Source organism: Cetorhinus maximus, chromosome 7 (assembly GCF_964194155.1).
Source record: "Cetorhinus maximus chromosome 7, sCetMax3.hap1.1, whole genome shotgun sequence".
NCBI classification, from domain to species: domain Eukaryota; kingdom Metazoa; phylum Chordata; class Chondrichthyes; order Lamniformes; family Cetorhinidae; genus Cetorhinus; species Cetorhinus maximus.
The window spans coordinates 134978862-135003536 of NC_135885.1; the positions used below are offsets into that span (position 1 = coordinate 134978862).

The 24675-nt window shown below is 39.6% G+C and overlaps 1 protein-coding gene across 3 annotated transcripts in view; it reads right to left on the reverse strand.

Annotated features, from left to right (window-relative positions):
- The window catches only part of LOC144683016 (Krueppel-like factor 5), a 36418-nt gene extending 16104 nt beyond the window's left edge, over positions 1–20314 (reverse strand). Inside the window, exons 1-3 of one of the 3 annotated variants that reach the window (XM_078545987.1) lie at positions 20098–20314; positions 6946–7813; positions 919–978 (exon numbers count right to left, since the gene is read on the reverse strand). In XM_078545987.1, the coding sequence (XP_078402113.1) occupies positions 919–978; positions 6946–7813; positions 20098–20274 (1105 nt within the window). In that variant the 5' untranslated portion in view covers positions 20275–20314. Of the gene's footprint in view, positions 1–918; positions 979–6945; positions 7814–18607; positions 18746–20097 lie in introns of those variants that run through there. The other 2 variants (XM_078545989.1, XM_078545988.1) reach the window with 2 other exon arrangements.
- Between the last annotated feature and the right edge of the window lie 4361 nt (positions 20315–24675).

Genomic DNA, 24675 nt, shown 5'->3' on the forward strand with positions numbered 1-24675 from the left:
GGGCCTCTGCATTACTAGTTACTACAATGACATTACCACTATGCCACCATCACCCCAAAGATGCTTCATGCCAAATTCCCTGAAACGAGATTGGGCTCTTTACTCTAGAAAGGAGACAGCTGAGAGTCGATCTGATAGAGGTCTTTAAAATTATGAAGGTGTTTGATAGGGTAGACATAGAGAAATCAAGTCCAGTAGGTCATTCCGATCAGCAGTGATAAGAATGTTTCATGTTGCCCAAACAACTGTATTAAAGCTTTCACTGAACCAAGAGAATTTAATAAACACACTTTCAATTGGTGAAAGCTGAATCTTTCAGCGAGGTCCTCGCTGTTAAAAACGGCCAAGCTACACAAATACATTTCTCATGAACCATGCAGGTCTGGTGCTATTTTCACTGCTTCCTCAACACTCTTGATATTGAAAATGCAGCATTATTAGATATTAATACCTGGTGGAGTGCTATAAACAGAAACAGTCACAGTTGCTTTTTATTGCAAGTGTTTTCAGTTTAATTTGAGTTCAGACTACATTCTGTTAAATCTGCCACTTCATCCAATTTCTTCATTTCTTTATCTCCTCCCCACTCCCACCTAACACAATGAAATTCTGGGTAATGTGCATCCAACCAAAACCTTAAGAATTTCGTCTTACCACTAGCTACAACAAGGCCAATTCCAAAACAAAGTGAACTGCTGCTTCGATTACAGGCCTATACAGATCACACCCATCAACATTTCTGGCATTGCTTCCAATTTCCTACTGTCACATTGGTGTGTATGAGTTCTGCCCTTAAATAACGTGCCAAACAAAATCAAAGCAATGTGCGTTCAATTGTCAACTTTTTCTATTTTAAACCCAAATACCCTTATTGAACATGTTAAAAACAGTAAACAGTGTTGTAAAAAATGTTCTTACCAGTGTGAGTTCTCAGGTGTGCTTTTAAGTGGGAGCTTTTGGTGTATACTTTAGAGCAACCTAGAAAACAGAATGACAGAAGGTTAAATGCATGTTTCAGATACATGCTAAAAATATGATGCACTTTTAACTATTAGAGCACCATCTTGAACTCACAGCACCTGTTAACTTTCATCATGCACATCTATTGACTGCGCATTAACATTGTGTACATAAGCACCAGACAACATCCTTTCAGCGCTTTGATGGTGACCTACTGCATATATTCAAACATTCTACTCTCCACGCATGCCAAATAGCACTCCGTAGCCTGGTACAGTAAAATTACCATAAACTCAACATAAAGTTTTTTTTTTGAGAGACTTCACCACATATCCCAACTAGGAAATATGGGAGAAACCGCTTTTTAAAATTAAATTATGTGATTTTCTTCTTCACTGCAAGCACTAAGAATAAAAGAACAAGCTTGCATTTAAATAGTACCTTTCAAGACTTCAGGTGTCATCACTGTTTAATGCAGGCAAATGAAACAGACATTTACAAAGAATCTTTCACAACCTCAATGTCCCAAAGCACTTTACAGAGATACATGCTGGTCAGTGCACAAATAAGAACTCCACTGTTCTTCTTTAAACAGTTCCATTGGATCTCTTACGCCCTCCTATGAGGAGGGATGGATCAATAGCTTAATGTCTCATCTGAAAGATGGCACTTCCAACAGTGCAGCATTCCCTCAGTACTGCACTGAAATGTCAGCCTGGATTATGCATATGTGCTTAAGTGTCTGAAGTATGCAAATATACTCACAACCTTCTCCCTCAAAGCCAAGAATGCTACTACTGAGATTTAAGTCTTAGCAAACAATCGTTCACATGTAGACTAAATTATTCTTGTTTCTTGAGGAGATCTCCAATCTGTAAAGATCTTTAATTCAGAAAAACTTTCAGCTCTATTCAAAGGGAAATTCAAATCTAATAGCATATGATTTCCAGTTAGGATGTAGTTCAGTTATAATCAATATAGAAAAGGTCTATTTCTTTCATTATAACTAAATGGTAATGTGGTCAGAGGGTCAAAGACTTCAGATAAATCAACCTCAAATCTCTTTACTGATGTACATAAATTGCTGATTATGTCCAGTAACAATGATTTTTTAAAAAAAACATACAATTGACAATCCAATAAAAAGCAACAAAATGGAAACAAATCCAAGTCTACTTTTCCCTTTCACTTTTTTCTGTGTGTAACTGCAGAAAGATAGGAAGCAACAAAGCAGTAAGACCTAGGACTGACTCAGAGTCCTTGCAGCATTAGGTTTCCTCCTGTGAATGTTGACTCTGATAAAAGAGCGACTCCAAACTTCAATTCATCGATGCCAACCCTTGCTTTGTAATCACATAATTCAAAGAGAAGGCTGTTCCTCTCTGCCACAATTACAATGGTAGCACAACACCTGTAAATTAGAGTCTACCAGCAAGTAAAGAATTTCCTGGTCGGAGCAAATGATTCCAATTAGAGGTACAGAACCACAAATCTGATTTATATAACCAAACCCAGATCATTAGGAGTAGAGCACATAATCACAAAGGTGTGTGAGTTACAGTTCTGGAAACTAGTACATGCAAATAATTATTAAAACCAAATTCTATTACTCCATTTTATGCAGCAATCTTGCCATTTAATTTATGTCAATGTTTGCAGTGATTCCTTACTCCTTGAATCAGAACTTCCTACACTTTTTATTCCTCTGTTACTCACAGAAACATATCAAGGAGAGTGAGGGAGCGAGGGAGCCAGATTACACAGGTACGCACCAGAGAGAGCAGGTGCACGCCATAGAGATCACGAGAGACAGAAAGCGAGGGCACAAGAGAGGGACAGAGCAAGAAAGGGAGAGACACAGCCAAAAATAGAGAGATGGGGGGTGGGGGGGTGGAGAGTGCAAGAGCAAGAGAGGCACTAAAAGGAAGAGAGAATGCATATTTATCAGCAAAATTATCATTTCACACTGGCCCCAGAAATATTGGGATGGAGGAGGGGGAGAGAGAGAGAAAACCCTATCATTGGAATAAAACATCATTAGAACTGAACAGAATAATTTGAGCTTTAATTTCCCTCTAAAGCTACAATGCCTCTATAGAAGCTAATGGGCCGAACTGAAGGTTAACATCACTTGAAAGATCTTGGCTACAAAATTAAAACGAGGCATGCTTAAAACTAGTGAGTGACCATATCATACAAAAGCAAAACACTGCGGATGCAGGATGCCAAGGTAAAAGAGAGCTAACGGCATCCACAGAACCCAAGTTAGGAGTCATGTCTCCAGGACAGTTGAGAAGAGGAGAAAAAAATTTGGAAGAAACAAAAATATTTTACAATCCAAGTTCAGTCGTGAAATTTAAATGCTTGGTTGCATCAATTATCACACACACACCACATGACAAAGAGTCAGGTTACACCTTGAAATAGTACAAAAACATTTTAAGGTGAGTATGTCAAGAAAATATAATAGTTCTCAATGTTATCAGAATTTATTGTAAAATAGAGTAATAGTGGGATGTGACTGTGTGTGCATGTGCATGAGACTTAATTGAAGTCTAGGTGCTTTGATCTCTAAGAAGAGAGGTTAGGTTTGAAATGTTAATTATGTAAACATGGGGAAGTTTAGAAACATAGGTGTCAAGGAAACATTTGCATTTTTTACATAAACCAGACTAGATTGTTTTCAAAGGAGGGATGAAATGTGTCACCTAGCCAGGTGAAGTTTAGCAACAGTGTGTTTATTTTTCCCAAAGATTACTGGTAAAACTTAGTGCAATGAGAGGGTTTTATTATCAGGGAGATAAAGTTCAAAGACATAGTGAAACAATGGGTATTTGCATTCAAAGAGGAAGATATGCATAAAGAGACTGTTTGTAAGGGAAGGCATTTTTAAAATCTTACGCAAGTGTGTAAAAAGCCTTTAGCATCTATGGCTCACGCTGCTGTCCTCAAAGTACTGAAGTTAAGAAAAGTCACTTGGAATTGGACTCATTCAGGGTATCATGTTTCTTGCCTGGGTCTTTTAAAACCTGTATCTTACTGTTGCCTTAACGAAAATGTAACTGGGAGTTAGATTGATTGGGGGATTTAGAAGTTATCACAGTAGTAATTTGTAGATCTATGTATGTATTTAAAATAATTTATCTTATTAATAAATGTTTAATCTAGTATAAAAACCTATAGGACTTGGTGGTCTTATTACTACTGAATTCAAGGCATGCACCTCGAAATTTATACAAATTGAAAATTAGTTGTGACTGTTGTTTCAAGTTTCCCTCTGGGATTTGAGCAGCTCAGCATTCACCATCAGCTGTCTGTAAAGAACATATCTTTTTATTTCTGTTGGGCTGTAGATTAAAATTACAGTGGCTGCAATTTGAAAGACATGACTACTGGAACATTGTGAGGGATATGTACAATGTTGCTGTCCTGAAACAGAGTGTGCCATGAAAGACAGGATGGTGCTGAGGAGGAGTCCAGTCTAATGGGGAACTGCCTGGCAGTTTACATTTTAATTGGTTCCTAACCAGGTGACCAGGGTTTGTGTGAGAGCAGTGCCGCAGGAAAAAAGCTCCTAGCCTGAAAAGAGAAAAGACCTAAAGCCTCTTTCCCGTGTGTAAGATTCCAGTAATTCTACAATAATAGCTAGCTGTTTTTTTTCCCTCTTATCTCTATAGCCTGCTCTCGCTATAAAAAGTCCCTGTCAAGAGCAAAAGGGGAAATTCACCATTAGAGACATTGAAAGGCAAGTGCTCAACCAGTGAACTAAAGACTGAAAGTGCTGGGAAGGTCACCTCATGTCATCAACAAAAAACTGAAAGGAGTTTGGAAGACATCAGTCAAAATCAACCCATTGAATCCAGAATTGGTGCTATTAAACTGTTTTACCCCACCCTTAAAACGTTTGTGTGTCTTGTATGTGTGTATAGGGATTTAAGAAGGGGTAGAATTTAGGTTATAGAGTTAGAAAATAGCAGTTCATATTTCTTTCTTTTGCCACTGGTTAAAGACAATTTGTCCAATAAACAGATATTTACTTTTTAAGTTTGCAAACCTGGTGCTCGTATTCTGTTAACCTAAATTAAACAATTAGGTGGCTTGATCAAACTTTTCACATTAAATAAAGAAATATTCACCTTAAGAAATCAAATGAAGTAGTTCTAATGCACTTGACTTCTGAAAGAAACATTATTGTTCCATTTAATTCATAATCCAGATAAGTCATGTCCACTATAAGTGAAGATAACCGTACAAGGTAGCAAACCTGAAGGAACTCAATAACTCCTGGTATCAGAAACCTGTCCTTGTAGAATCTCATAGCCAAGTTCCACATTACCCAAAAAAGTTTCTGCTCCTACGTTCATATTTCAAGATCCAAACTACTTCCAATTTCTGCCTAAAATGCAGTCTAAGCTAACATGATTAGATCTTGCTTGACAAGAACTACTTCCAGGCACCTCCTGCCTCTGCTCAACACTGCTCCTGGTCATCAGCATAATGCAAATAAAGCTGCCATAAATCTGGGAACAAGAGCTATAGCTGGCTGGCATAGCCGCCCCGCAGTTTGAAAGAGGACAAGCTCAAAATTCTTCATTCTTCATTGCTTATACCTTACTCCATACAGTACAACCTCTGAATATCTCAATCAATTCAAATCAGATGAATGGTACAGCAACACCGGAGAGGCAGTGGCGTAGTGGTATTGGCACTGGACTGGTAATCCAGAGTCCCAGGGTAATGTTCTGGGGACCCAGGTTCGAATCCCTCCACGGCAGAGGGCGGAATTTGAATTCAATAAAAACCTGGAATTAAAAGTCTGATGATGGCCACACAGCCATTGTCGATAGTTGTAAAAACCCATCTGGTTCGCTAATGTCCTTTAGGGAAGGAAGGAAATCTGCTATCCTTACCTGGTCTGACTTACACATGACTCCAGGCCCACTCTGATATGGTTGATTCTTAAATGCCCTCTTGAATTAGGGATGGGCAATAAATGTTGCCCTAGCCAGCGACACCCACATTTCATGAACGAATAAAGATAAACCCAAAACTACAGAACAAAAAGCTGGGGAAATTTTGTGAGGTGGGGTAGGGATAAATGGAAGTGGAAAAAACCATAGGAAGAGGAAGGCTTTTGAAATGCTCTTTGAAAAGAATGGAGGCGGCCAGGGAATCGGCCTCTAGTTGGGGTGCAGACAGGCTGTTTAGTGCTGCACTCAGATTTTGAATGTAATTCTGTGAACAAATATTTATCCAGTCAATACGTACAATCTACAATCAATGTGCAACCCACAAATTGTTTACAACACGATTCAGCCATACAGTGATTATGTTAAGCTAAATCCAAAGGATTTCCATTCCCATTCACTAATTGCCAAGAAACCATCCTTTTCAAAATAAAATAGAATTAAAATAAATCCATCCTTTTATTGATGAAAAATGCGACTGTTAAAGGAAATGCATCAATCTTTAAACAAGCAAGTTTCCAAAGCAGCAGGTACTTTAATTATTATTTGGAAAAGCATTGCACAGGTGATCTTTCCTATGTTAATTATTATGTTTTAACTTAATTTAAACAGTCTTTCTGAAATAAAAGCCAAAGACTATTGGCCATATCCTAAGGGAATATGTTTACACATGTGGGCGAGACCAAAACTCGAGTCATAAACATAAGCTAGTCACTAACAGGGAATTCAGGAGAAACCTCTTTAGTCAGAAAGTAGTTAGAATGTGGAGCTCGCTGCCACCAGGAGTAGTTTGGGTGAATTTTATGGATGAATTTAAGGGGGAAGCTAGAAAAAGCACATGAGGGAGAAAGGAATAGAAGGATCTGTTGCTAGGGGTTAGATGAAGTAGGGTGGGAGGAGGCTCTTGTGGATCAAAAACACTAGAAAAGACTAGTTGGGCCAAACAGCCTGTTTCTGTGCTGCACATTCTATGTAATTCTATGCAATATGTAATTCCTTTTAAAATTGTACCACAGACCTGGAAAGTCACAGTGATGAATCCTTCTCTTCTCCAGCTCTGGGTTGTTTCTCCGGTTGAACTTAGGCGGTGGCACATTCTGTTGCGTTACTTGCAGGGTTGCTGGGAGGGCATGGGCTCCAGTGGGCGACCCCAACTTGCAGGCAATAGAGGCGGCATATGATGGAGGCGGGGTCATGTTTTGCAGCAGTTCTGGTTGCCTGTCGGGGCTTCCAGGCTCAGAATTTGGTGGCGAGGGTGGCAGGTAGGTCGGCTGCTGTGAGAAGAACGGCGTTGACCCAGTAAACGTGCCCAATGAGATCGAATGAAAGCGTTTCAATGCTGTCTGTGGTTGCACCGTGGCGAGCGTGTTCATGCCAGTCATTCCTGTTGATAGGGAAGCATTGGTAAGGTTGCCCATGCAGGCCACGTTACTTTGTGCATGAGAAGCGTTACCAGGAATGTTTACCAAGTCTGGGGAGCTCAGTAGCTGGTACAACTGACCTTGTTGCGGGGATGCGGGGAGATGCATTTCAGGGGAAGGCAGCTCCTGCTTGATAAACGCAGTGTTGATGTCGGTCGGCGGTGAAGTGTTAAACACACTGGTGAACTCTGGCAAGGCCTGGGTCGTAAGTGTTCTGTTTGCCTGGGTAAAAGCAGTAACCACTTCTGAATGGGGCTGCACCATGGACGGTCTCTGTGGCTTACAAAGGCCAGTTCGCAGATAAGTGATGTCAGGCAGAATCACATTGATGTTGACACTGTACGGTGAGGTCCGCTCGTCCTGGAAAAATTCATCCACCACCGAGGCACTGTCCCTTCTGTACTTCTTCACTTCTGGGACTGGCAGCGGCTGGGGAGACAGATACTTCTCCATCTCACACCTAGTCTGCATGAAAAGTAAAAGGCAGTACGGAATGAATATGAAAGCAAAAAATAAAAAGGCACAAATTGAAAAAAGAAGTACAAGAGCAAAGTGCATTCAAATTGGTCTCGCTGAAGAATTGTCGATATTAAAATCTGTCGATATTTTTGTTTTTGTCTCAGATTTCCAGCATCCGCAGTATTTTGCTTTTATAATATTAAAATCAAGCACAGGCAAGACACAAATATCACTTCTTGTAAGGAATGGGCAATTTAAACACCTGATTAAAAAAAAGTGCTAACCCAGACAAAATATTTTAAAAATTGCAGCCTTAAAGCAGCCACGGCTTCGAGGCACAGTCTCTCGGCTTCTCTGCTGAAATACTGTAAAGACAATCAGAACTGCACCAGCCGAGCCATAATCAGTGATGTTGATTGACCAAGACTAAATTTCAAAATGAAACTGTTTAACTTGGACACCACCGTCCCATAAAGCCTAGTCTAGTCAACATTCAAAGGTTTTCCGCTTAGATGTTTATAACATACATAGATTATTTACCAAATGATGTTAAACATTAATAAAACTGCAGGGAGATGAAAATGAACAATCATTGTTCGGTTTCAAGATGATTGCATTATTCCAGTTAACCTTGTTTAAAATGAAACTGATGATTTTATCTTAAATTTCCATCATTGAAGTTTAAGCGTTTTATCTATTTTTTAAAATTCTGAAAGCTGTAAATTGAATGCCGATGGGTTTCAGGACCTCAAGGTTGGCTGAAAGTATATATTTGTGCCAAGCTCCCTGCCCCTTTTGAGCCTGGTTCTGGGAGCTTATCAAAGAGATGACATGAGAAATGGCATGTGCTAGGCAGCTGCTGCAAAAACGAATACGACGCACAATCTAAAGACAAGTAAAGGTAGTTAAATGTGGGGTCAAATTTCAGCCACTCCCAAAGGGCAGAAAAAAAGCAGTTGGCAAAAAAATACGCAGAGGCAGGAAACGGAATCTCTGGGCAACTGATGGAAATGACGCAGCACCCGACTTTCCCCAGTTTGACAGCTGGCGCAGCTAGAGTTGCTGCTGCATGAGATGTGCATGAGGGAGGACTGCTTCACTTGAAACTTTGAGAGCCCTCCCAAGTGGATAGGAGGATCTGGTGACTGAAATGTTGAGGGAGGGAGAGATTTTCACCATCAGCAGAAGTGTTGTCCCTGCCCTAATGTCTCTCTAAATGGCTTAGGTGTCAAATGCCTGATATCAATCCTATGAAACACCTTGGGATGTTTAACTAAGTTAAAGACACTATATAAATTCAAGTTGCTGATGCAAGTTGACTACAGGTGTCTTTCCATCTACAATGAGCTAAGTACTGTTCAGAAGCTCAAAGAGGTGGCTGTCCTTAGTCACTACAGATACTATAATGGTGCTGGTGCCCGATGACTTATTTTATCCTGTACCACTTATTTCCTATATTACAACAGTGACCACACTTCAAAGTACTTCATGGCCATAAAGTGCTTTCCAACATCCGGTGTTCACTATAAAATGACATGTCTTTATTTTCACTCAGCCAGGAAATAACATGACTAAGGCACTCTAAAACCAACCTCGATCACTGATTTGAACTAACATCTTCCTGAATTCCTGCAGAAATTGCATTGCTAGTTTTGCTATGTTCCTTCACACACCTCTCTTTGTTCTGCTGAAGTACAGTGCTATCACTTTGCCAGTGTACGAGCAGACAACACTCAGCTTCCAATTAAACCAACAACAAAAACACTTCCGCAGAGTTAAAAAGCAAACTGGTCTGGACATTATTCGGAGTGCTTTAAAAAAAAGCTTGTACTAAAAAGGCATGACAAAACAAAAACAAAGTCTAATAAACCTTGGCCACTCCTTAGTTCCATTCCACTTGAGTAAAGTGCGCATCTAGCTCAATCACATTCGATGGACAATGGTGCCAACTGAAGCTCAGCTGGGCCAATTCAGTTTGGTTTAAAGTGCCTACCAGAAAAATATGTTCAGCACAAAAGCGGCATAGATTTGATTGGCTGGCCCTTAGCCAGATTTTGTGGTCCTCTCACACCTATTGTGCTCAGGACAGAAAATCCACTCTGATTGAACTTGAGAATTCTAGGCTAAACTTTCAGTAATGTACAAATGTCCAATTATTAACCATGGATTTCAGGTCACAAAATGTTTTATTTTCAATTTTTAAAAAAGCACCAAGGTAACTCAACATCATTCCTAGACATGAAGGCACTGCCATAGAGTGGGAAGAATTTGATCTGTGCCTGTGGATCTCTGGACCGAGAGTCTCCAATCTCTATAAAGCCACCTTGGGGAAATGTCATACATAGGCTATGTGAGAGAAAGAATAGAACGGTCAACCTTAGCTGATTTCACATAACATAGGGCTATATTAGGTCCCGTTTGCAGGTTGGAGATCTGTGCATAACTGATTGCCTAGGAATTAGATGGAGAAACTTTTTCCTCGGTCTTACCATTTAGTAAATGCTTTGTAATGGGTAAAAAAATGTGTTTGGAGTAAAATGCAGTATAGATTCAAATTTGAAGGTGCACTATACCAAAGTCTGGTAGAAAGCTTGTATTTTGCACATTGTGTGTGTTACCACCTTTCTAAATTAGTACTAGGGATTTGACTCACAGCAAGAGAGAGCAAAATATAAAATCATGGCAAACTGATCACTGTAAGGGGTTTTAGAATAAAGCAGCCCACTGCTTTTGCCTTGGTTGCAAATCAGGAATTTAACATCAGTATAATAGCGTATGATATTTGTGGATGTAAACCCCCAGCACATTTTATAAAAAATGCCACATGGTGATTGGCAATTTAATGTCATTGAATATGCCCCATATATAAAATGACTGGGTAACTCTGACCTTAAACCCCGAAGGATCATTTCAATGATAAAGTCATTAAGACCTTAATGAGTGTAATCGGAGTTGTTTGCAAAATACAAGCAGACTTTAAGGAAAATAGATTTAGAACATTATTTTCCATAACAAAAAATAAAATCTTATATGAGTTTGGAGCTGAAGAGAGATGTTTGATGCTTAAGTTGGTTCTTCAAGATCATTACTGATATATTAGAAATTAAGACCATAAGACATAGGAGCAGAAATAGGCCATTCAGCCCATCGAGCCTGCTCCACCATTAAATGAGATCATGGCTGACCTGATAATCCTCAACTCCACTTTCCTGCCTTTTCCCCCAAATCCTTGATTCCCTTACTGATTAAAAATCTGTCCATCTCAGCCTTGAATATACTTAATGACCCAGCCTCTACAGCCCTCTACAGTAAAGAATTCCACAGATTGGCTACCCTCAGAGAAGAAATTCCTCCTCATCTCTGTCTTAAATAGGCGATCCCTTACTCTGAGATTATGTCCTTTGGTCCTAGACTCTCCCACAAGAGAAAACAACCTCTCAGCATCTAACCTGTCAAGCCCCTGAAGAATCTTATATGTTTCAATAAGGTTGCCTCTCATTCTTCTAAACTCCAATAAATGTAGACCCAAACGACTCAACCTCTCCTCGTAAGAAAATCCCTCCATACCCGGGATCAACCGAGTGAACCTTATCTGGGGTGCCTCCAATGCCAGTATATCTTTCCTGAGATAAGGGGTCCCAAACTGTTCACAGTATTCTGGGTGTGGTCTAACTAGTGCCTTGTACAGTTTTAGCAAGACCTCCCTATTTTTATATTGATTCCCTTTGAAATAAAGGCCAACATTACATTTGCCTTACCTATTACCTGCTGAACTTGTATGCTAGCTTTTTAGGGATTCATGCACAAGGACTCCCAAATCACTCTGTGCTGCAGCTTTCTTCAGTCTTTCTCCATATAAGTAATATTCAGCTCCTCTATTCTTCCTGCCAAAGTGCATAACCTCACACTTCCCCACATTATAGTCCATCTGCCACATTTTGGCCCATTCACTGTCTATATCCCTCTGTACACTGTGTCATCCTCACCACTTGCCTTCCCACCTATTTTGGCAATAGTACATTCATTTCCCTCATCCAAGTCATTCATAAATATTGTAAATAATTGTGACCCCCAGCACTGATCGCTGTGGTACTCCACTCCATGTTGCCATCTTGAAAATGCCCCCCTGTATCCCAATTCTCTGTCGTCTATTAGTTAGCCAGTCCTTATCCATGCTAATATACTACCCCCAACACCATGGGCTCTTATCTTATTAAGTAGCTCTATGTGTGCTACCTTATCAAACGCTTTTTGGAAATCCAAATATATTACTTCTACTGATTCTCCTTTATCTATCCTGCTTGTTACCTCCTCAAAGAATTCTAATAAATTTGTCAGGCATGATTTCCCCCTTCATGAAGCCATTGCTGAATCTGCTTGATTAGATTAGGTAATTCTAAATTGCAGGTTCCTTCCCTTGCGAAGGCTCAAAAGAACCACATCATCGTTTGCACCTAACTTTTTTTTTTAAAATCACAACTTCAGAAAATATTTAAAGACTCTGTCACAAAACTTGGCATTGGGATGGGCTTTCAAAGCAAGCTGTTTAGAAATTTAGAACATTTTCAAGTAAAACTTCTAAACATCCTTTATATAGTCATGGCTGTATCTAGACAACAGTCTATTTTAAAAATAAAACTATTTTACCCATTTAACAATGCTCACATTCTCTTTATTTAAAAACTAACTGGAGGATAGCATCACGTGGAAGACGACTAATTTTAATTTTTTTTTCTGAAACAGTCAATTTTATCTGTACAATTTCCCAAAGATTAACAGGTAGGGATAAATAAATATTGTGTTTAGATTGCTCACCTTTCCAACTTTTTCTCTTAAGATATACAGGTAACTGGAACAGAGCTGGGTCTAAAGTTAATTCTACAAACAATTCAGATTGGAGAATAAACTTTATCTGTCCAGGTGCAGAAACTTAAGAATGCCATGAACTGCATTTGAAATGTTACTGCATGTAAAAGTTAATGTTTAATGAAGCTGATACAGTTGCAGGAACAAAAACAATGAAAGAATAATTTAAAATGATGAATGTGCTATAATGGTTTGTAAACTCGGGTCACAAGGAAACATTTGGCTGCAGGTTCTCTTCAAACTTTAGAAGTACGTTCTGAAGCTTAGAATCATAGAATAGCAGCACAGAAAGAGGCCACTCGGCCCATCAAGTCTGCGCTAGCCACTTAAAAAAGCAATGCAGTTTGTCCCATTCCCCCCCAGTTTTTGTCCCCATGTTATGTTTTTCTTTACTTTTGAAGTCATGGAAACTTGAACAAACTTATAGTTATTAAATATTTCATTTGTGCTTTTTAAAATTGTACAGCGTCTGGAATGAGACAGAGATCAAAGGCAAGAAAGAAGGATGAAGGCAACACAAGAGAGCAAGTGAGAAACAGGAACAGGTACACATGGAGACAGCAAGAAATTTAAAAGTAAAAACATTATCCAGTTTTGACTGACTCAAATTTTTTAAACTAATTATGTCACAGGTGGCATTAGAAAATCTCAGGCATTTATTTGTGCCCCAACTTAAACTAAACAGCAATGATTTCTTACTTTTTAAAACCACTTAATGCTGTCTGGTGGCTTTATTATTGTGCTTTGGGTCATTAATGGGCAACTAAGATTAGAAGACAAGGAAATGCCTGACCATCTTCCTTGTGTTCAATATGGCGAGAAGATTATTTAAAGACACAATGTTCAGTAGTGCCTGAACTACACATTTACTCACTGTCCTCTCCATCCCAAAAGTAAACAATTTTTAAAATGTATAAAAAAATACACAAGCATATTAAAACCCAATGTGTCTAGCCATTCTCTGCATAATTGTCGCTGAGAAAATTATGACTGACCTTTTACAGAACCAGAATTTAATTGGTGAATTGTGACCAGGAAAAAATAATTACACAGGTTATAAAATTAGTTTCTGTCAGTGTTGCTTTGCTATTTTGTGGAACAATCCATATTAGTACTGCATTCGCACATATGTAACAGGTGTGATTAACACATAAGTGTGAGAGGAGCCCCTGCTCAATAGCGGATGCACACAAACTATTTCTGGAATTAGAAAAGCACTGGTTGTAGATACTAAACAGTCACGTTTGCCCTTCTGAATATTCCACCCATTCACCCATGTTACATTTAGAAGAAAAGGAAAGCATTAAATGCAACGGTGAGAAGGCTGAAATTATTCAGAGCACAGTCACACTCAGAATATCTAAATGTTGTTCAACTTGCTTGTGTGATCTTGAAGGGAATGTACAGCGAGTGGAGAAGACGGAAAGAAAGACAGCAAAGTGGAACAATATTTGGTGGGCAAACATTTGAACGCCATTAATAAAACCGTTCCCCTCAGTATGATTTCTTACCACCATGCCAACTGGATTAGTTTCTCCCTGTTGCTTTTTCTAAGTCATCAGCCAATCATCTTTTCACACAATTGTGTGAATGACCTTTGGTTAAATCTGTTAGTTGCTTGAAAATCAATCACTGACTGTAATGTTTATTCATAACATCAGAATTCTAATAGTAATCATGGCCGGTGAAAGATATATTTTCCCTTTGCTTACTTCAAACCAAAGCTTAATTTATCCTTGATAATCTTTTTTTTAAATTAGAGACTGGTAGTCCTTCAAAGCCTAACAACAGCTAATATCCCTTAGTCCTTCACTGATCAACAGTTTTAACCTCTCCTAACTTCTTTAGCCTCAACTGAAACCCTCATATGTCAGTGATTGTTCAATTTACTTTCCTGCTTCTTCTCAACATCTCTCTACAGAGCCCAATTTCTATCTAAAGGTGCTTTTATAGTTTTTTTCTTTTACTAAGCTTCTCATAGCCAGTTACTAAATGCTGTTAAACCAGTTTTCCATCACCCAATGACACACTTAAACATTTATTTCACATTGGGTCTCCAAGTGTGCTGTTGAGCTACAGAAAACCAATTTAACAATATAAAATTGTTATAAAATGTCAGGATGTAGCTCATGGACAGGGGGCTCGTCAGATCAGAGTTGAAATAATAATGTAAAAGCAACTGAAGACTTCAAAACATGTTGATATCTAGAAAGGCTCGAACACGCTCCCCGACAGAATGAAAGAAAAGGCTTATTTATTGATAGACAACCTCTTGCATCTAGCTTCCAACCTCATTCTCATTTATCTTTCTCAACTTTCTTCATTTGTCAATACTCCTAGAGACAGTGATCCTCTGAGCTTCACATGATTGTTCTTTCAAAGCTCCAATTATACCATGTTGCACTTCTCTTCCTGCTCCCTACATCCTATGATGCAGGAATAAAGAATCATAACACAGTCTCGCCTACCTTAGCTGAGTCTTCCTTAGGGCCTCAAAAACAATGAAATACTTTATCTTATCTTCAAAATATCCTTTTAAAACTTAGACACCTAGTCACTACATCCAGATTTACCTTGTATACTTTGGGAACTTATCCTGCATTTGGTTTCTCTAAGAAAGTTTAAATACAATTTAAGCATACCACAATAACAGATTTTTAAAGAACTGGAATAGAACTGGAATAGAACTGAAAGACATACGAGGGAGGAATATTAACTAGTCAACTCTAACTAGACTATGTTAAACAGAAAATATCCTTTACAACAATATGCATTTATATAGCACCTTCAGTGTAGCAAATAATCCAATGCCCTTCACAGAAGCATTGTCCAGCAACATTTTACTCCAAGCCACGTAAAGTGATATTAGGACAGGTGACCAAAAGCTTAGTCAAAGAGGTAGGTTTTAAGGAGAATTTTCAAGGAGGCACAAGAGATGACTGGATAGAGTGTTTTAGGAGAGAATTAAGGCTGCCAATATTGGGAAATGGAAATGGGGGGTGCACAAGAGGATAGAAGTGGTAGACCACAGAGATGTTGGAGGGTGATAGGTCTGGAGGAAGTTAGAGAGATTGGAAGGGGCCAGGGTAGAACCGTGGAGAGAAATGAACATTAGGGTGAGAATTTTAAAATCGCACAAACTCTAATCTTAACTCTACAGGTTGCCCGAAATGAACTTTTTAAAATGACCTTTGAGGGCCAGACGATAATTGCTTCCAGCAGTCAGTATCGGAAATTGGAAAGACTCAGGTTCCCACTCAGTACAGTAAGGGCTAACTGCTGAAAGCCACAATTTCCACCCTGAAGATGCATAAGCACATACCTGGAACTTCAAGCGTTAGGAGAAAAGTTTATAAAGTATTTTAGAAACATAGAAAGGTTTATGGCAAGGAGGAGACGATCTGGATGACATCATGTCTGCACTGGCTGAGAAAGGCCTGTCCAATCTAATTCCAACTTCCAGCTCTTGGCCCATAACCCTGTGGGTTGTGACACCAAGTGCATTCCATTTTTAAAAAAATGTGATGAGGGTTTCTGCCACCTTCCACCCTTTCAGACAGCGAGTTCCAGACCCCCATCACTCTCTTGATGAAATAATTACTCAACTCTCCTCTAACCTTTCTATCAATTACAATAAATCTATGCCCCCAGTTAGTGTCATCTCTGCTAATGGAAATAGGTCCTTCCTGTCCACTCTATATAGGTCTCTCATAACTCCCTTAACTTCCTCTGTCCTAAAGGAAACAACCCCAACCGATCCAATCTTTCTTCAGATCTAAATTTCCCCATTCCTGGCAACATTTCTTTTATACTTTCACAGGATATGATCATTGCTGGCAAGGCCAGCATTTCTTGCCCATTCCTAATTGCCCTTAAAAAGGGTGGTGAGCCACCTTCTTAAACTACTGCAGTCCATCTGGTGTAGGTGCAGCCAGAGTGGTGTTGGGAAGCAAGTTCCAGGACTTTGACCGAGCGACAGTGAAACAATAGCAATATGGTTCCAAATAAGGATCGTAAATCTCCTCTGTACCCTCTCTAATGTGATCATATCCTTTCAGTAATGCGGTGACCAGAACTGTTTGCACTCCTCCAGCTGTGCCCTAACTAATGTTTTATACCGTTCTAGCATACCCTCCCAGCTCTTATACTCGAGACCTCAGCCAAGAAAGGAGAGTCACTCGTATCCCTTCTTGCAACCTTTTCTACCGGTCCTGCTGCCTCAGGTTTTTAAAAACTCCTTTGCTCTTCTTTCCACCCTTCCTGACCCCCCACGTACATTTATTTGCCCAGTGGCAGATTTATTTCCAACATCATTCATCAGGAGAAGTTAACTTCAAATTCACAATACGTGCACACGTGCCAATGTGCGCTCTTTGCTTTTCAATTTCTCGTAAATTCTGGAATGAGAAATCAGCAACGGCAACATGAGACAAAAATTATGCAACCCAAAACTAAACTCTGTACCCTTGAACGGATTCGTAGTACATGGGAGAAATCTTAAAACCTAAAATTTTTATTGCAGCCAGAAGTTACAAGGTTAACTTTGGGACATCCACCTTCACAATTAAGATATATTTATAACCAAGTATATGAAGAAGCTGTGCACTGAGCAAACCTTGTACAACATTTAGATTGTTTGAAAACTGGTGGCAATTCCAGACAAGGCAGATATGCTAGTGACATCAGTGGAAGAGTTAAAACAAACCTGCTTCAGCTGATGGCGTGCAGCTAAGTGCCATCACAAGGATTTCGGTGCAATAATGGTGGGCGTGTATATTTTCATACTAAATCCACTTGCACTGCTCAAAACAAACTTAGCAGCATAATTACAGGTTGTATCAGGATATACACCAGTGTGAAGTACTGAGGGTTACTGACCTTCCACTTTACATTTCACTTTCAATTTGAATCAAGTAATGAACTAACAGTACCACACAAACTTAATACGCATTGCCTTAAAAGCAGCTTTTCTTAAGCACCATTGTTCTCAATATGTTAAACATGTCCAGTGACAATACTGCATACAGTTAACACGGGTGCACATCTTTCATAGGGATCTACCATCCAGATGAACTTTTGATAAGCTTTCAAATCCAGTCATTCCAGTTGTTTGGTATAGGATTGTACAGAGTCATCTGGAACTGGTACCAGGAATTAGCAGCCACCTCTAGCATACCAGAAACATTTCACTGCATTCGCACAACAGCAACCTAATCCAGTCACTTCTTGTTCCTGTACTTGTTTTGCTCTGATCTTCTGAACTACTTAAATACACAAACTTTAAAATGAGAGACGCTTAATCTTAAAATGTTTTACGGAACACATCCATATTGCTCTGCACTTTGAATATCCAATTACAAAATATCGAAGGAATTCAGTCTGGGTTACCAATTGAGTATTGCCGAAAGAAAGGGAGACTTTTTTTTGCTGAAGCTTTTCGCCCACTTGCCAGCCAATCAGCATTCTCTTCTCATACGGGCAGAATTTTACGGCCCCGTTTCAGGGCCTTAAAATGCGGCGAGACATTCTAAACCTCATTGGCTTCAGCGGGAACATAAATTTCCGCTGCCGTAAAATTCTGCTTTAAACATGCTGTTTCCCTGACATTGGTGTTTTCTTGCCAATTGTCCTGCTGAGTGCAAGATGAAAAGCTTTGACAGAAAACCTCTTTTTTCACCAATACTCGAGTAGTGTACTAGCAAACGACTATTTGTTACCGTCTGAGGTGAAACAGCACATTATGTTACGTGGCACGGAAATTTTTAAGTTTAAAAAACATTCCATTGAAATACATAAATACCATAACTTTTACAGCGTATGGGAGAAAATGTTTGTATATTCCTTGCGAGTCCAAAGAAAAGTTGCAGCAAAACTGCAAAGACAGTTGCTCAAATATTTTCCAAAACAAATCAAAATATCTGAAATAGAAAATACCATTGGGTAATGGCCTGACACTGATCAACACAGTCCGGGGGTGGTGAATGTCCACAGTCATCAGGGGAACATTCATCAAGCACACTGCCATTGAAGATACCAATGCTACATTCCCCCTTCATCTGTAAAAGCTCCACATAATGCCAAATATTTTTGAGCCATACCTCTCCACTACCCCACCCGCTGAGGATAATCAGCTGACTAATGGAAAATCTGATCAATGATTGGGCTTGAACAACTATGCTGTGAATTCCGATTCCATCAACCCCCTGAAAAAGTTACAAAAGTTTGGTGCTGGCCACACATTTAGAGTCTTCTGATTATAGATCCTCCAGCTGTCGTCGGCATATTTTCAGTGCAGTGGCTCAGGGAGAATTTCAAAGTGCTGGGAAGTTTTTTCTCGTCTCAATGACTCGCTCCGTGGGCGAGGAGAGAGTCAGATGCTTGAATGCTGCATGGCAAGTGCTAAACCAGCTGCAGACCTCACCCAATGACCAAAAAAAAAACATAATTCAAAAAATAAAAATACAACACATCTCACCCTCGCCTGATGCATACTCAACATTGTATAGTCTGAGGGAGGTTGAGAACATGTTGAGCCAAACGCACTTCCCCATCACTTTAACCCCTTCCAACACAAGACTGAGTCACTCCCACCTGAAACTGGGGAAGTAGAGATGCAGTCGATTGTCTGCCAAACTGTAGTTTACCTTCAAATCAGTATCCATTAAAATACAAGCTAAACTATGCCCTGACTTTATATATACCAGTGCACAAAAAAAAAACACAATGAGGTTCCCCTTCCTTAAAGCTTTTAAATCAAGGCGCGGTGGAAGTCAATATTGAGAAGTTGCACTAAATCTCTCAACCAGTCACTTGTCCTGCAAAGAGTTGGGATTTTGGGATCTGAAGTCTAACGCAAAGTGGGAGACACCCGGGATCACCACAGCAGCTTCCAGTTGCTGGTCATTCACCCTGGCAGTGTTTACACACGTCTCCTTATCATCGCTTTCATTCACTTGCGTATCTCAAACTCCAATAAACACTATTAGAAGTGAAAAGGGCGCGGGGGGGGGGACACTGTTCCCCACGACGTGTGGCGTTTACTCCTTTGGTTATATATATATAACGTTTTCGGGACAACGGTAACTAAGTTTGAAGCCTGGGGGTTCTAAAATACAAATTGGGAAACATGTTGCAAATCAGAAGCAAAACATTCTTCCATTCCGATACTTCCTGGAAAAGAATCCTAACTTTTTTTTTACAAACTCATTGAGGTAAAAACAAGATGGGAGGGGCGGGGGGGGGGGGGGAGGAGAATAGCTTTTGCGATGGGATTCTATAAATGTACAAAAGTTGAATTTAAATAACTTTTAAAAAAAAGTTTGGCTCATGTTTGGACGAGGTGCTGATTCTGAGTAGGTTTAAAAATAAAAACGTGTCAGTCAGTGTAAAGCTCTCCTCTCCTCTCCTCACTCTGGGAGACATACCTGGGCCAGGTCGTCCGCCCCGAGCATCCTCACCGCCGGACTCTTCATGCCCTCGAACATCGCCGCCGCTGCCGCTGCCTGTTCCTCCGACTGAAGACTCACCGGTTTGAGTTGCGTGAAGACGGGCTCGTCCAAGTTGCCCCCACCCAAACTGCCCCTCAATACACCGCTGGCCATTTGCTTCACACAGTCACAGGGATAGATATATATATGTATATATGTGGTGTTATGGTGGCTGGATTTAATACAAGACCCCTATTTCTCTGCACAAGCCCAGCATCTGCCCAGGTTCCCGCAGCTTTCACTCGCGCCCAGCGACTGTCGACTGTCCAAACATTCTGGCACTTTTTGACACTCTCCCTTCCACTGCGGGATACCAAGGCTCTCCCCCCCCCCTGACGGACATGCCAACCCGCCAATCAGGAGCCCCGCCCCATCCCAGCGACGGGCGGACCGGCCAATCACCGGCAGGGAGAAGGGGCGGGCTCTCCTCGAGGCTGCAGGCATCAGGTTACACGTTCACCGAGCAGGGATGCGCTGAGCTTAAGATTCAACCTGGCACATGTTCCAGATGGTTAGAGGAAACCCCCCCCCCCCGCCCCCCCCACTTTTCCCTCCCAACTGTCCTAAGAGTGGAAATTTGCACTTGTTACTTTTGGAGTGCAAACGAAGTTTCTCAGCGTGGCATAGATGTGGCAATTATACTTTTCCTCCCCTCCAAAAATCATAAAATCTGTAAAGAAGAATACATTCCAAAACACTTCCAATTGAATGTTACAGAAAGTGCAATAGAATTAAACTTTTCTCCATACAGCATGTCCCACCCTGAGGTGCCTCGGTACAATTTCAATACTCTTGATATTTACAACATGCATTCCACATCAGGCATATAGCCCGAGGGGTTCTACACAGTTTCCAGGCATTTTGTGTACTATGACTGATAAGCCTTGGACAGTGGCCTTTTCCCATTGCGTCTCCACAGCAGCTGCCCCAAGCTTTAGTAAGTCCCTCAGGACATAATGCAACTATACTTTTACCTTGATAACGAGAAAAAAAAAATGTTCATCAGGTCTTCCAGAAATGCCTTTGAATAAAAACGTATCATGGCGTTCTTTAAACTTTAAATATAGGTGCCTATTAATTGAGATACATCTCGAGTAACTGAAATTAATAGATTTTAATCGCTGGTTTAGGAATCATCCACAAATGAGGTGACAGTTCTAGGAAGAGACCTCTATAAACAACCAGATCCCCACCCAAAATCAAAAGAGGACAAACCAGGAAATAATACAGGGCCAGGTCAGTTCAATGGCCAGACCATGCAGCAGCCCAAGGACCATATGTGGGCCACAAACTTCAGTTTAGACATCCTGCTGTGCATCTTATGGATAAATACAAGCCGAATTTTTACAAGGGTGTAATATCTGAGAGGTCACATGGTGTTGACAAAGGTCTCAAAGTTTTTTACCCCTATTCTCATTGGCCTACATTGGCTTCCAGTCCAACAATGCCTCATTTTTAACGTTTTCACCCGTGTTTTAAAATTCATCCATGGCCTTGACCTCCATGTCACTGTAACCTCCATCAGCTCTACAACTCTCTGAGATCTCTGCTTCCTCTAATTCTGGCATCTTGAGTATCTCCAATTTTGATCACTCTACCATTGGCAGCCATGCCTGCAGCTGCCTGGGTAGTAAGCTCTGGAATCCCTCCCTAAACCTCCTTGCCTTTCTATCTCTTTCTCCTATTTTAAGAGACTCATTAAAAGCTACCTCTTTGTCGTCATAATATCTCCTTATGTAGCTTGGTGTCAAACTCTGTTTGGAAATGCTCCTGTGAGTGTTTTGGGATGTTCCACTATATTAAAGATACCACATAAATGCAAGAATGTTGTTGTAAACAGACTCCAGTCAATGAGGAACCTTACACAATGTGTAAAAGACTAATTTTTAGGGTTTTTGTTTAAACAAACCCAGTCCAAAGCAAGTAATTATTTTATTTCAAAAAGTTGGTAGGTTCCCATACATAAAGTGCATAAAGAGATGTTATATTGCACATGATTTATGTTGCAGTGCTATTGCATGTAGTGGATCACGCTACATGGTGAGTGCATTTTGCTTCTTAGACCATTAACAGCATGTCTTGCATGCATCATTATGTGTTTTTAAAAAGTTAGGATTGCTTATCTTGCTATAAATTTTGTTTTTGCTTGGAACTTCCACTACTGTCTCCCATAGTCTGCCATAATTGGCAGGAATAATTTCAATTGGCATTTTGATCTATCAGGTGCCACTGATTGGACCTGGTAAATATGACCATATATTACCCAAAGATAAAAGCTCTCCACATCATAACATTGAAATATACGTCATACATATTTGACAGGACTTTTTTTAAATGCCACACAAATCAAAGGAATCCCTTTGCAATAAAACCCAAGTTTATATTTGCATTGTGTCTAGTTATGTTTTAAATATTTGAAAGTGTATCATAGAAATAACTTTGAAGTACCCTGACTTATGTGACCAAACAGAGTCACTATTTTGAGTATCACTAATCCCACAAATAAATCACCAACCAACCAATTTTTGATGCAATTTATTGAGAGAGGAATTTTTAGCTAGGGTACTGGGACATGCAGTTTAGGTGATGCCATGGAATCTTTAATCTTCGCACCACCAGCCACTTTAATCTTCATGCTTGTTTGAAAGTTCTGGCAATGAGTTATTCTTCCAAGCGACTTTGACACTCTGCTCAGACTGACAGACCCTCAAGGACATTACATGTGGGCCACTGCTGAATGGACTTGAGGTCAAAAGTATTTCACCACATAAACTTCTCTACAAGGGATAGGTCATATGGCATGGTCCAATAGAATGAAGTGTTCCGCGGCAATATGGCTAAATCCATCCTTTGCAACACTGAGGACAGTTAACCCTCAGCATATCATAATACTTGGTGTTTGCATACTGAGGGTCTACACACAGATATATTTACTCACAACGAAAACCTCTTTGAAAGCCACACTGTTTTAGAGAAGTAAATACTAAGCTTCCTAAAACTACATTACATTAAGACTATACAGAAGTAAGCATTTGCAATAATGGATCAGTTTCCTCATGTGCATAACATCCATTATGGATTTTCAGAGTTAGAAGCTTTTCATACAAATGATAGTAATACAGTGTCTGCAATTCATGGATTAATTATGTTAATTTCTAAAGCTTCTATGGAATGTTTGTAATGGATCAACCATTTAATGAGTTTCTCTACATTAAATTACATACGTAAAACCTATTGAAATATTTTAGTAAGATAAACACTTTCCATGGTATAGATATTCAGGGTTCTGTCTGCCTGCCTTGGCCCAAGGACATATCATCAATTGGTGATGCAAAGGTGAGCTTAAGCAGGAGAGTATCCCTAACAACCTAATCATTTAAATAAGGATAAAATGCAGCACAATAGTAACAAATAATTTATTTAAGCGTCTTGGATTGTATTGAATTTTCAAATGGTTGAAGCCATAATCCTAAAATAAATAGCAAGCAAGGAAGTCTTATTAAATGTTATTACCGGGAGTTTTACATACCACCTTTGGATAATGTGTTCTCTGCAAAGGAAATGTTGTGCTCCAAATTAGGCAATTTTAAACAGGAAAAGCAGTATGTCTTATCTAAGTGTTATGACCGATGCAGTTAGTAAAGCGGAGTTATTTTAAAAATCCCAGAGGGAAACTTTAAACAACTGTCATAACCAATAATTTTAAGTGTTATGTTTGAGTTGCTACTCTGAACTCAGGAATCAAACCACTAATTCTCGAGGTTTTACATCAAACTAAAGGAAATATTTTATTAATTTACACAGGTTAAAATATATGTACACATGGCTACAAATTACTACTATCATAACTTTAAACAAATTCCCAAACTAATCGCCATTAAGGCAACAGCAACCCATAGACTTAACCAAACACCAGGGAAAGTATTTTCACCTTATGAATTCAAAATGAGGTTCTTTTCACTGTGGAGTCAGTTGGAGGCTTGCAGCTGCCTTTTGATCTTACATTGACTCTCCCTGCACAACCGAAAACTGCTGAAGTTATACCTACCAGCCTCATTGAATGTTAATTCTCATTGTATCAACAACCTCTTTGAACTTCACCTTTTAATAATGAAACCCCTTTCATAATACCAATTTTATTAGTAATATAAACATATTGCTTGGTAGCTGTTAGAAAGGCATCAATTTTCACCCTACTTCTTGAATGCTCTATTCAAAAAATGCAAATACACGCTATTTCTCTTACATATCAAAACTAGTACATATCAAAGCATCCTGACTAGCTGGCTTTAATCCAATTAAGGCATACCCGCAGACCAAACCTCTATTTTAAAAGAAAAATATTTTCCAAAATATTATATATATTAATAGCTTCATGACACTAAGAAAAGATGTACTAGCATTGGAGGCAGTCCAGAGAAGGTTCACTAGGTTCATCCCAGATATGGAGGGATTTTCTTATGAGGAGAGATTGAGTAGGTTGGGCCTGTACTCATTGGAGTTTAAAAGAATGAG